The sequence below is a fragment of the Canariomyces notabilis genome (assembly GCF_033297395.1).
Source record: "Canariomyces notabilis strain CBS 508.74 unplaced genomic scaffold N656scaffold_8, whole genome shotgun sequence".
Lineage (NCBI taxonomy): Eukaryota > Fungi > Ascomycota > Sordariomycetes > Sordariales > Chaetomiaceae > Canariomyces > Canariomyces notabilis.
In genome coordinates, this window is record NW_027041830.1 from 842,145 (window position 1) to 855,120 (window position 12,976).

Below are 12,976 nucleotides of genomic sequence, written 5' to 3' on the forward strand. Positions count from 1 at the left end.
AAGATGATGCCGTCACCCGAAGACACGCTACACTGGAGATCGATCTGTATGTGGGGAGGCAAACTAGTGTGAGACCCAGGGAGCCGGATCAACGCGGGAACGAAGGGATGATCTACACTACACGACAGGTATGGAAGGAGAGGGAAAGGAGCAAAGAGCAAGGTAATGAGTGTAAGGCTGGTCCCTGGGTCGGGTATGTGCTGAACCCAGCCCTCAGTTACATTACACCGTGCCTTCACTAGTGCGAGAAAAACACAAGGGGGGCGAGGGGAGCGGAGGGGAGGAGGTTTGACAGCCCTCACAGCTCATCAGCTTCTGTTGGCGCTTGTTAGCATACTGTACATATCCGGTAGTCACGGTTCATATGCCGCCGCCAGAGACATGGGCCATGGACTAGCGTGTGATGTTTGCTACGTTACCCATGTTCAATCTCTGGAGGTCGACGTTACTTAGCCATGACGGCGTGGAAATATTAATCCCCCATGCAGAGACAAGAGGAGGCTGCATGGCTTGGAATGCAGATAGAGGAGCCACAGCACTCAGGTATGTATGTCCTAAGGATAGGTATTAGTGTGGTGCAAGTATGTAAGTGAGATAGATACATTACCAAGCAACAACACACTGGTCGAGGCCATGAGCAAAGTGAGGCTCCAATTCTCATGGGCACCATCGATCTTGGCAGGGGTGTGCTCTGACGTGAGTGATAGGGGAATCCATCCACGCCGTGGGTCAACCACGATCCCTGCCGTAGCCATGGAGGTGGAGTTGATCGACAATTCGCCGATCAACCTTTGCTAACAATATTTGGATCCCCGCTTGCTCTCCAGTTGTTCTTCTAGCCGATCTTATTAGACAGAAGAAGCTCTACACAATCAGTCAGTTTCTTTGGAGCAGGACTGGAGGATGATTCCCAAACAATTTTTCCCTGAGCAAACGGTTGCTCGACCAGAGCCTCGGCAACTCATTGCCGTAGTGCAAGGCTACCGCTTGATAGTTCTATTTAGTTGCTGCCCGATCAGGAATAGATAAGGGGCCAGATCACATTGCAGCGCAGCCGCCCGGGACAGGGCCCTGAGCGGCGAGAGCTGAAGAGAAGGGATTTCGTCGATCATCGAGGTCGAGATTGGCCTGATAACGATTCCCGAGCCGTGAGCTCCACTTGTGTTGAGCCTGGAAGCACTGTTCTCGTTCTCTTGCAAGCGAATTTTTGAGAACAGCCACGGCAGAACACCACCCTCCGGCAAAGCGAAGAGAAGCTAGCCTGCCAAGTCACAGGCAAGGGTCCATTGGGTTCCATCCAAGATCGATTGACAATCAGAGTGCATGCAGAAGTGGATACCGCTGGCACCCAACAACTCGCTTCCTCTGTCATCACTCGATGATAAGGTTCCATAGAGAGAAAAAAAAAGTCCAATAAACCTGGCGGTCAGCAGAGACAGCGCTGGCCATGAAGACGCCGAGGCGTGTTCCGTTTGGCGCCGTGTCTGTCCAGAATCGGAACCGGCGCCTTCGTCCGATCGAAAATGTGAATTTCTTGCCAAGGAGCAAGCCACTCAATCTAAAGCCTGCAGGCGGCCGCCTAGACTCCCATAGATTGTTGACCTACGGAACGTCCCGTTCATCAGCCTGCCCAGTTCCTGGATTGAGGCGCCTGCGAGGTCAAATTTTTATGTGCGCCATGCCGCAAGTAATTTTCGGCAAAAGGGGGCAGGTCTGGAGCCTTGTTTCTGTCAATCATTCCCATGAAAATAGGAATGGCCCTGGCCTATCAGTAATTTTCACGCCTTCTCGTTTTCGCGAACGGCTTCCGCAACGTTGAGGCGCATGCATCAGAGAGGAGAGAATTGGTATGGTGTGATCGGTAATGCACGCAGCCACGCCGGAATGCTCATCCAGATATTCGATCCTGCGGCTCTGAACCCCCCACGGACGCGCAGTTGCCAGCACGCGGTCGTACAGCAAAGCTGCATTGGGCGTAAAGACATTCGAGCTCAGCATGTTGTTGAGCCGGCTAGAGATAGTGCGAGCTACGGATGCTTCGGCTTGATAAAACTCGTAACGTTATCGGCCCTGCTGCAGTTCCGCCCCTGTCCAGCTGTCGGTCCAGCTGCGTGTAACTCTCGATCGCCCCTCCCTACATCTCGGAGGTGGACAAAGTAGGGAGATGATCGACATGCCGGGGGCTAAAGATAGCGTAGGGCAGGAGAGTGGCTACACTACGCTCTGTCATCCACCCAGCTCAGAGAACCAGTGGGCCGGCCCGATTCTGTTGCCCGTCTTTCCCTCTACACTACTAGTGTAAGCAACCGGCCTCGATGATAGTTAAGGAAGACAGGCCGCTCCTTCGTCGATGCGTCGCCTAACCTGCAGAACGCTGCTGCAAAGCTAGCTGCCTAGTGCAGAACTGCAGACCGCCCGGTCAAGCATTCGGCCTCTTGCTGGTCTGCAATTCTTCGACTCCGCCATCAACCCGGGAGCAACAAAGCGGAACAGATCAGGCGATGGCGGCTTTTTGCCGATATTATCGCCCAGCCTGAGCCACGGTCGACGCCATGTTGGATGTGTGTCGTACAATTTGCTGTGCCTAGCGGGGGCGTCGATAAACGGCCTCAACTCAACTCGCTGGTTGTTATCGCGTACAACCTATCTTACCCGGAAAACGCTCGTTGCTGTAGGAGCGCCGTCAGAAGTAGGCCCCGTGTGTATGGTCGATTGGCTATAGAATAGGTCTGAGGAAGTAACAACCAAAATGACGCTCCTCGGTACAGTACATACCGACGCGCAACTCTTCAAGCCGCCAGGCGCTCATATCTTAATGTTGATGAGCCAAGGCAGCGGTGGATGTTCCTACTGTGCAACAGTAGATTGTCTGTCGCACAACTAGCGAGATATAGCATCGCTGGCGGACGACTTATCCTAGGGGAACCGTCAAGGGGTGTTGATGAGGCTGACTGGTTCGAATAAGGCGAGTCGGATTGATGCATTTGGGCGAGCGAGGAATGCTGTGTAAAGACCAATGCCAGCAGTCTCCCAGGCAGTCGGCGAAGTATGCGCAGAGCTGCATTCCAGGCTCAGCAAGGGCTGTCATGTGATGAGGGAGTGTTGCACGTCTATGTGCGGCTGTTCGACCCGAGAACTTAGGCTCACCTTCAAATCCATAGTCGATTGTAGGTTGAAGTTCCAAAATGGTTAAGGGTATCAACAAGCGGACTGGAATCACTGGATGACAATCAGTTTGAAGGCGGGTTGCAACTGCCGTTGGGATCATGAACGGATATCCCACAGCAAAACTGACAGTGATGCACTTACATGCCCAATAATCCAATTACGTACATACCTATTCAAAGTGGAAAAGTCTTGAAAAGAGCGAAATACCTAGAACGCTAGGTTCGCTCACCGTCGTCAACAGATAGAATCCCGGAGGTATAGAAACGAGGACGTCACATGGCCATGTTCAAGGGGTTTGGGTGGGGCGTAAACGGTAGCAAGGTGATAGCGCCACCACTGTTTTCCAGGCCAGATTCTTAACAAGCGGGGCAGCTAACCCCCGCGATGACAAGCTCCCCAACAAGTGAGCTGAAGCAGCTGGACTACGAGTTAGCGTCTTGCTATAACCTTGAATCTCGTTGTTGCCGTGCACGTCAACCAGTCGTCAAACCACAGCTTCTTTTCTACTATGATGGCTTCTCGATTGCTCTCATCGATTTTATGACTTGCTGCTCTGCTGCTCCAATGACTCTTGTGTCTTTGTTCGTGAACCTGCACCTCGCTTGCCTCGAGCCTCTACACTGTTGTCCCCACTCGTTGTGACGTTGTTAGTGACCGCCTCACAACGCCTCTCCAGAAATTCCATCATCACGCATCGTGCCATTGAGCAAGATCCTAGCTTGATTGGCAGCCATGGCCGTGTTTGTGGACCTCGGCGAGGAGGAAAACGAACCTCCGCAGCGTGGACAGCCGCTCTTAAACGGTCAGGCTGAAAATGGGAGTGGCAACGACAACAAGGCCCGCAGTACCAGCATCAGCAGCGACATCGGCAATCGACGCGAGGAGGCTCACGAGCTCGCCGTCAAGGAGATCCCGAACCGGAACTCCATGACGCAGGCTTTGGGATGCTATCCGTAGGCCGACACCACCTTTTGTCGTCTCATCAAGACGTCTTGGCGACTCTTCCCCGCCAAGGGGGGAAAATGCTGACTGTCAACCAGTATTGTCATGTCCGTGGCCGCGCACATTGACTTGAACACGCTCGATAATCTGTCACGGACTTGCAAGCAGATTCGCGAGGGCCTGCTGCAGTACCGCAAGATGCTGCTCGTCTCGACGCTCCACTGCTCCAACGAGCACCTCCCTGTCGACCCAGAGGAGAGGCTGCGCTACCGCGCCCGCGCCGGAAACTGGCTCTACATGGACGATGTGGGCAGGTCCAACTACAGCAGTAAGTTGGGCCGGTGTGCTCGGGATCTGGTGGCCGAGTGCCGGCGGTGTGGCACCGTCGTCTGTCGGGTGAGTTCTCTGCCAGTGGGGAGTCAGAATCATAGTTCGACATATGCTTACCGGCGCCCAGAACTGTGCCTCCAAACCCCCGGCGTTGATCGTTGCGCGTGACCGGCACCGCCGGCTCTGCGAGGCGTGCGTGAGTGCGCCTCTGGGTTCACTACTCAGGCCTCCGCTCGGGCCCGAGTTTCGGATCGACTCGGAGGAAGTGGAGCGGGCGATTTGCAAGTGCGGCTCAGAAGGCGTATGGCTCTGCCAGCCGTGCGGCCGAACCATCCGGGGGGATGACTATGACTACCAGTGGTGAGTGGCAACGTACCTGTCTCCCAACCTACACGAACACCTTTTTCAGCAGCCATTTCTCACTCACCTTTTCACCTGTCCAGCATCTGGAAGTGGCGCAACCAATACACCGACGTCCTAGGCGGCCTTGGAACGGGCATTGGCGAGGGCGATCGCGGCGTCATATGCGGACGAGAGACGGAATGCTGTGCCGCGCGAGAGCGCGAGCAAGAGACCGACGGCGACGCGGAGGACGCGCGCGAGGCCGAACTTTACCAGCAGAAACAACAACAATCCGCGCGGGGAATGACCCCTTCAAGCAGCGCGAGCAGTAACAGCTCTAGCTCTCTTACCCCTGTCACAGCCGCCAACGGCTCTGCGGGTCTGGGCGGTGGCGCCTCCTCCTCCGCTGCCGCGGCGCTTGATCACAGGACGCCGAGCCCAGCTCTCAAACCTGGCTATGAGCGGCATGAGATTGAGGGGATTGGGGGTGTCATGAAGAAGAAGCTCGTCCGCATGGTCAAAGTGGGCGCCTGTGTCCCCGAATGGGACGACGAGCGGGTCAAGGGGGAGATTATGGGGCGCGAGGTGCGCGGGGAAAGGAGGAGCTGGTGTGGTTGGTGTTGGAGGGTAATTCCGTCCAAGAAGGACTATGAGATGGACAGGAAGAGACAGCAAACCGAAAAAGAAAAGGGAGGAAATGTGTGGTTAAGTCTCAACTAACTGAAGGGGGTTCCTGAGTCCGGATAAGGGGGGCCTTTGGCTCACCATGAGTCATTTGGTATTGGATTGGCCCTGGGATAGGCCTTGATATAATAAACGATGTGAAAATGCACGGTCATATGGGTCGCATTGGCGCCCGCAATCACCTGACAGTGGTGAGCTGTTATGTACAAAATATACTACAGGATTGCATTATACAGCGAGAGTAGGTAGAGACGACAGCCGCTTATATCGCTCCTGCTCGTTTTATGCGCCCTTCACCGCACCGTCTAGAGCTCGTACCACATCCTGAAGCGCCATATACCCCGTGCTATATCATACATTCGGGGACGTTCCGATCTCTCCCTCGTGTACCATAAACGTTGGCGTCCCATCAATCCCCTTGAAGCTGGAAGACCTCGGTCCATTACTTCGGCCAGTAAACCCCAACACATGGCTGCATCCTGGCCAGGTTCATCGCCCGAGCCACGAGCCGAAGGAGGTTTCTCACAACCCTGTGCCCCCATACCAACGGAATCAATCCTCCCATCACTCTTCCCCCCCAACCCCACAACCCGCAATTCATCCGCCTCAAATCTCGCCATTAGCAACCATCTCCCAGCGCCGGGCGCGCTCCTCCCTGGCGGCAGCGCGGCGCGGGCCCCAGCGGGCCTTGGCCGCCTCCTCGGCCGCCTTCATCCGGTCGCGGTGCTCGCGGGGCGACTGGCAGCACATCATGACGAACAGCTTGGAGCAGCCGAACCGCTCGGCCAGGGCCTGCACGCTGTTCTTTACGGGATCCTCGGCCCGCAGCGCCCGCATCTGCTCAATGTCTTCCTTGGTCAGGTGGTGCGTCGGCTTGCGCTCCTCCACCACCACGGGCAGGTCCTGCGGGGATAATGCCGGGAGCTGGGTTTGGGTTTTTTCGGAGTCGGATAGGGGGGGTGAGGATGATGATATGGGTGGGGAGGTTATGGCGTCCGTGTATTGTACTGTTGTGGACGAGGCAAAGAGGCCGGCGGCCAGGTTCGCCCGGCGGCGCGGGTCGGATTTCGGGAGGAACTTGAAGGGCGTGTGGTAGACGGACGCGGCGGACGAGGGCGGGTTGAAGACGATGCGGTCGGTTGAGGGGCGCGGGGAGCCGTCTGGGCTGCTGGTGATGAAAGAAGGGTGCGGCGGAATCCGGAGCGCGCGCCTAGTCCTCGCGGCACTTGACTTTTGGCGGGCGCCGGAGGGGATTGTTGTCGCTGGTCTGAGAAGCAGGCTGCTGTTGCTGGCTGTCCTCGAGCCGAGCACACGGCAGCAGCACGAGAGCGGCGCCGTCGGTCTTGTTACAATGGCTTCCATTGCGAGTCTTCTGTATGGAATGTATGGAAAGGCGAAAGATTGAAAGATTCGAATTGGAAAAGGAGAATTGAGAACTTGGGCTTTGTCGGATTGAAGTTTTGGTTAGATGCCAGGTGATGAAGCAATTGCAATGTCGCAATTGGCAACAACCACGCTTCGGTCGTGGGTCTTCAGGGCAGCCGTCCACCGTCCTTCACGATCGAGCAAGCTGGCACTGGTCCTCGAGTCGCGGTTCGAAATCAACTTTTTTCCCGGACCCCGAACGGTGAGGGTACTCGTCACGTGGTGGCCTGTGCTTGCTCTCCGGGCTAACGCGCTTGTAGTGGGGAATCACGGTCAATCACCGCTGCATCGGAAATCGTGCCCCACCTCTCCGGGACGACGGCATGAGTGGAGTCGGCAGGTCCGTTTGGTCGGCTGGCTCGGCAATTGCGGGAATTCAATGTAGCCCGGCCAGGGTCACCAGACCTACGGAGTACCGTCCATGCAGGTACGGTACAATACATGGCAGGGACTGGCGACCCTTCTGTTCTTCATACCTAAACAAAGAGGCATATGGTACTAACATACGCGGCCAGTCCAATGGACAATGCGACAGAATTCCACTCGACCACTTAGCAAAAAGGGCCTAGCTCCCTCGTTGGCGGTCGGTTGCTTATTGCATCCAGGCATCCGTGACCACGGAGTAGTGGAATTTCCACTTTCGTCATTCGTCACGGGGTCACAGAAAGGGGCTTGCTAAGCATCACAATGACCACACTGCTTCCATCACTGAGAGTCCTGAGTATGCCGAAAGTGGCCGATCAAGAGCCTAAAGGCTTCAGCTGGTCTTGTCTGCGATGCTGACACCAGAGTAGGTCCCATAGAAGGAATGATTCTGCATGCAGATACGTACACTAGGCTGCTAAGCACCAGCGACGAACAGACTGTTCCAGGTTGAGATTGACAGTGTGCCATGTTCAGGGGTGTCTCAGGCCAATGCGTTTCCAATTCATGAGTTGGAGTGATTTGTTCAAGTATTCGTAACTCCGTTACGTGTATCAATCAATATGCCATTCCTAGCAGCTCCTCAGGGGCAGTTCCGGCTCCTCAATCCTGGATACGGCCACGGATGACACAGGAATAAGTTTTTCTTCGCTCTTTCTGATGTTAACTAAGGGATGCCACGTTATAGATGTGCTGCATCTATTGTACACTGATTTACACATACGGAAAATATCCCTTATGTTAGCCTATGGAGCGCGTTAATTACTGTATGTAGCCTAAATTACCGTAACAGCAAAAGGGATAAGTTACACATTGCGTCAGGCGTTAGGAAGCCCTGAAAGAAGGGACCTTCGCTGAGGCGCAGCCAGGGGCATCTTCAATGCTGCTTACCTTTTTTGACATCAAAAGTTAAGGTTAATCAGTCTTATTGCTGCAGGTCCAGATCCCATCCGTCTCGGCATCTCCAGGAACAAAAAGGTGAATGGATTCAATGGAAGGTCCCCTTTTCCACAATTCCAGGTCCTGTACGAAGCAGTGAGCGTGTGGTCATTCTTGGCGGGCCCATTACGTCTTCAGAGTTTATGATTCTGGGGACTACATACGGACTACTCCGTAGCCCCTCCTCCTTTTAAAAGCTTCCGCGAGCTCCTTGCTTGGGCCCAGCGTCATTCCTTGTTGATCGCGATTTTGCGCACCTCGGTCACCCGATCACCCTCACCACCTCTCACTTCTCTCTCGATTCTCTCGCTCCTTCGAGAATCATAGTCAACCCGACAGCGAAAGATAAACATTTCCTCCACCGTTGCATCTACTAGCACCAGGTGCAAGAACGTTCCTTATCCCTTCTACTGCAAAAATCATCGATTCAAATTTCGGGGTCCAATAACCACCCGAAGAATCCGAGCTAGAACAAGACAGTGGAGTCGGGAGCGAAACATCTCGAATTGGATCCAGGAACCAACTGGAGAATAGCCGCCTGCTTTCACTGCGTCAGGCTCCTCCTCAACTGCAGCCGAGAAAGCTAGCCAACGTTATTACCGTTTGGTTGACCTCCAACCCGCTGTTCAGCAGTTTTCTGGTGTCGCACAAGGCCGGTCGAAAGTAAGGTATGATGGCATCCACATTGTGTTAATTGGTTCCAAACACCGAGGCCACTTTACAATCGATATATTCGCGGCGAATCGGGAAACCCGACGAGTCACACGCTACCCTTTTCTTTTCGTTGGGAGTCTAGCCCTTTTCTTCCCTACTGCCTGCTTTCTTTTTGGCGAGACTTTCGAATCTTGCAAGAGCCACGCATCCTGGCTAACAAGTTTTGTCCGGAGAAAGCGCCGACGAAGTAAAGGCTCGCCGCCATCTATATCCCTCGTTATCGACACTGCATCCCGACATCATGAGTCTGGCAAGTGCAGCGCCCGTTCAGCGCGTCCCAACCTTGGCTGAGCCCTCCGACTCCGAGCCAGGCACGGGCAACGCGACGCCACGTGCAGCAGCCGATGTAGACGAGAAGAAGCACAAGAAGCGCAGCCTGTTCAGCTTCGGGAAGAAGAAAGCCGCAGACGAGTTCTCGAAGCCGGTAAAATCGACCCCCAAGTCCGCCTCGCAGAACAGCAACATCACAGGCAGCAGCGACAAGAACATGTCACCTCCACGACGGACAACAACCGCGTCTCCCATCCAGACCGACCAGTCGCACTATGCACCCTCTTCCCCGGGGCGCTCCATCCCGTTTGCCTCGTCTCCGCGCCTGTCCTCACCCGCCGGCAGCCAGATTTTTGAACGCGACGTCCAAGAAAGCGCCTCAGGGCTGATTCCCAACTCGCCCGCCATCCCCTCGCACATCCAAACCGAAAACTACATCCCTCCCGTGCTGGACGCGTCGTCCGAAGCCATCACCGACGATCACCTCGACCCTGACAATGTCGAGATCATCACGCACACGTCGCACACGCCCGCGGCCGTGGCCGTGACGAGCGCCATCAGCAGCCACCACACGAGCCCGTACAACGAGCCGGCGTCGTCGTGGGCCGATGAGCTGGCCGCCTTTTCGGCCGAGCGAACGGGCCGGTTCGACCGCGCGGGCTTCGCCGGCGGCGACGGCGCCTCCAACTACGGCAGTTTCGACACGACCGACGTGCGCCGCCTGAGCTTCATCTCGTTTGCCGACGTCGTGCAAGCCGAGCAACACCAACAACAGCAACACGTCGCCGGCTCCCGCGATAGCATGCACCTCGCCGGCCTGACGTCGCTCACGCCCGCCGCCATGGGGATACACAACAACAACAACGCCGCGGGGATGAACCGGAACCGCTCGCCCAGCCCAATCCGCTCGCGCTCGCCCCCGGCTGCCGGCGCCCGCGGAACCGGAGTCGGAGCCGGAACCGTCCCCAGCCCGCCCACCAGCAAGTCAGGCTCGGTAAAGGGGCTGGACATGTCGGCCGGCTCGTCCTCGCCGGGCGGGTTTTCTTCTTCTGCTGCCAATGCCAACAACAAGGCTGGGGCTGGCCGCATGGGTAGTCCGAGCAGCCTCGGCCTGGTCGTGCCGGGATCCCCCGCCATGACATCGCCGGGCGGCCTGTCGCCGACGGTCAGCGGGGAGATTGCCATTGAGACCATGAGCCAGGCGCTCAGACGCACGGGGAGTGGTGAGCTGGATCATGGGCATGCCGCCCATGCGGCGCCGCTTGGAGGGTTTGGGAATGGGAATGTGAATGTGAGGAGTTTGCCGGCGAGTCCGATCTGATTTCTTTCGCCTCTCTTCAAAAGAGAAGAACGTTATACAAGAGATATGGGGTTGTGGATCTGAGTCGGTGCTTAGAAGGGCCCAGCTGTATCTGGGCTTTACTCCGGACCGGTCGTTGGGGATGCAGAGAGAGTGGTGGTTGAGGGTGGGCGCGGTGTTGTACACCGTGATGCCCCTGGGATGGGATACCCAGTTTGAGAAGGGATTTGACAGAAGCAATTATTAGATAATTGCGAGGATGTGATCGCCTGGGGTTTGGTTTGATTGTGTCCGATTTGTTTGGGCTTGGGTTCAAGTGGGTTGGTCAACAGCTTGGGGCGGAAGGGGTTTTCAGGGTTTGGTTTATTTTCGAGAACTGGCAGAACTGGAGTTTGGTCTTTGATTTTTCTTGCGATTTTGTTTTGCTCTTGCTTCCTGCCGTTTTGTTTCGTGTTTCTATTCGTTTGAGTGATTCCGCTATATCCCCTAACTGTTTCTGGCAAGCACTACTACTACAAGTAGTCCTTGATCTACGTTGCGTCTGAATAGTATACCATACCATACCCGCGGGATTTGTCCTGGAATTTGATTCACCTTACTTAAGTAAGAGGGTGGCTTTGCCTATTCGTCTTTGGCTATCTTACCTTCAAGAGGATGTTGAGTTCAGCTGAGAGGTGTTTGTCGAAAGCTAGGGCAATGTTCATAGAGGTCTCTTTGATATCTAAGTCATAGTTCCTCCGTTACTGTTGGTGAAACTGGGGCCGAGTTCGGACCGTTGTGACCTCTCACTGTCGAGAGACAGGTATGCTATAGCAGTGCCCGTGATGTTGAGCTACACTACTATACAACAAATTGGCTTCTTCTTGGTCATTCATAGACCTATCAAGCCAAGGGGCTCAACGTAGTACAGTGAGGAATCAGCCCAGTCTCGATGCTGGCTACTTGTCTAACTCGATAAACGACTGACCGTCGTCAGCCTTCAGGGTAAAAGATGTCAACCAAGTCAGGGTGAATCCCCTCATGATAGCGGTGGTGTCACGCAGATAGATGCTGCAGGCCATACGTCATTAATAAGTAAATATGTAAATTAGACTCCCCTCCGTCTCTTGATGTTCCCTCACTACACGCCTCCTACCAGCAACTTCCGGCTTTCCCCAGATGCGGACAGCATTTAACCGAAGACGAGCGAGGTGCATGATCCCACGTCGGGTTCTACTACGAGTATCATGATGTGATTCATCAGAATTTGCACGGCTACGACTTGGATCCTTGCTTAAGTACGTAGATAGGTTGGGCCGTCTTTTGATAGATGGAGTCGGGGTGATGCCATATACAACTTGAAGCTACTGCTGGGCAGGATATGTGAAAAGTGAGGGACGTTGGGACATGTCGAGAAGGAGGACAATCATCAAGGCGGAGATCTGGCGGGTTACCAGCAGTGCTCACGGACAAAACACCACGGGGAGACAGACCAACACCTTGATAAAGCGGGAGCTGGATGAGTAGGCGGTAGATATATATATTTCACTATATGTACCTTACCACCTCTCTTTACTAGCCTAGTGATCAACACCTCACCACGGGTGAGGGGTTTTTGGTATCAAGCTAAAAAACAGAACCCGTCCAGATCATTCCATGCCATGAATAAAGTCAACCGACACACATGCCTCATGCTCTTATGCCTCACACGAGGGTGCACCCATTCTCATTACCAGTATACACACACGCGCCGCACGCGCATTTAGACGTCGGCTTTCTCGTGAGCGTCCTTGTGAGACGACTCCTCGCTGGCAAACTCGCCCTTGGGGAGCATGTTGAGCTTGTCCTCCTCCTTGTCGAGGTGGCGGAACTGAATCCAAAAGAGGGTGCCGCCGATGGTGGCGGCGATGGCGACGACGGCGTAGTTCCAGATGAGGAGCGGGTCGTCGGCGAGCGGGACGAGGGCGAAGCCGATGGCGGACGAGATGGCGTTCATGAAGAGCGCAATCGACTGCACCATGGAACGCATGTTGGCCGGGGCCTTGGAATGGGCATACTCCAAGCTGGTGATGGACGCGAAGATCTCGGCCAGGGAGACGAGCACGTACGAGCCCGTCTGGGCCCACATGTTGATGTCGGCGTTGGGGCAGTCGTGCTCGGTGCCGTCGGGGAAAATCCCGTTGGCATAATAGCCGCACTCGCTGCGCTGGTAGATGTAGTACTGGATAACGGCCGCCCAGACCATGGCGGCTGCGCCTACAAAGTAACCGCAAGCGATGCGCTTAAGCGGCGTGAAGTTGATGCGCATCTTGCGCAGGGCTGGGTAGACGAAGATGTCGAGGAGGGGAATCAAGATGACCAGCGCGAAGGGGTTCAGGTTGTTCAACACGTCGTTGGGAACACCAGCGATTTTCATGGTGGCAGCTTGCGAGACCAGGTTGTTGTTGACTAAAAAGCAAA

At 55.1% G+C, this 12,976-nt stretch overlaps 5 protein-coding genes across 5 annotated transcripts in view; 3 read left to right on the forward strand and 2 right to left on the reverse strand.

Moving 5' to 3' along the window:
- Positions 1 to 3,452: 3,452 nt before the first annotated feature.
- Positions 3,453 to 5,502, forward strand: N656DRAFT_751861 (uncharacterized protein; the record flags this gene model as incomplete). The annotated part of the gene is made up of 5 exons (XM_064813023.1): positions 3,453 to 4,121; positions 4,209 to 4,506; positions 4,568 to 4,800; positions 4,884 to 5,161; positions 5,225 to 5,502. Exons 1-5 carry the CDS (start codon positions 3,901 to 3,903, stop codon positions 5,500 to 5,502), a joined length of 1,308 nt encoding a protein of 435 aa, XP_064671186.1. The 5' UTR covers positions 3,453 to 3,900.
- A 570-nt stretch (positions 5,503 to 6,072) lies between these two features.
- Positions 6,073 to 6,828, reverse strand: N656DRAFT_707363 (uncharacterized protein; the record flags this gene model as incomplete). The annotated part of the gene is made up of 1 exon (XM_064811427.1): positions 6,073 to 6,828. One exon carries the CDS (start codon positions 6,826 to 6,828, stop codon positions 6,073 to 6,075), a length of 756 nt encoding a protein of 251 aa, XP_064671187.1.
- Positions 6,829 to 7,069: 241 nt separating this feature from the next.
- Positions 7,070 to 7,528, forward strand: N656DRAFT_632376 (uncharacterized protein). The gene has a single exon (XM_064810373.1). It carries the CDS (start codon positions 7,215 to 7,217, stop codon positions 7,458 to 7,460), a length of 246 nt encoding a protein of 81 aa, XP_064671188.1. The 5' UTR covers positions 7,070 to 7,214; the 3' UTR covers positions 7,461 to 7,528.
- A 1,803-nt stretch (positions 7,529 to 9,331) lies between these two features.
- Positions 9,332 to 10,468, forward strand: N656DRAFT_681368 (uncharacterized protein; the record flags this gene model as incomplete). The annotated part of the gene is made up of 2 exons (XM_064810556.1): positions 9,332 to 10,275; positions 10,408 to 10,468. Coding segments are annotated over 2 exons (1,005 nt in total), but the record flags the coding sequence as incomplete, so codon positions are not given.
- Positions 10,469 to 12,022: 1,554 nt separating this feature from the next.
- N656DRAFT_632869 (peptide transporter-like protein) overlaps positions 12,023 to 12,976 on the reverse strand; it is a 2,434-nt gene continuing 1,480 nt past the window's right edge. The window contains exon 2 of the mRNA XM_064810374.1: positions 12,023 to 12,964. Coding sequence (XP_064671190.1) covers positions 12,279 to 12,964 — 686 coding nt within the window. The 3' untranslated portion in view covers positions 12,023 to 12,278. The remainder of the gene's footprint in view (positions 12,965 to 12,976) is intronic.

Excerpts from the sequence above, each read along its gene's own strand:
- N656DRAFT_632376 (XM_064810373.1), top strand. The coding sequence starts at position 7,215 with ATGAGTGGAGTCGGCAGGTCCGTTTGGTCGGCTGGCTCGGCAATTGCG.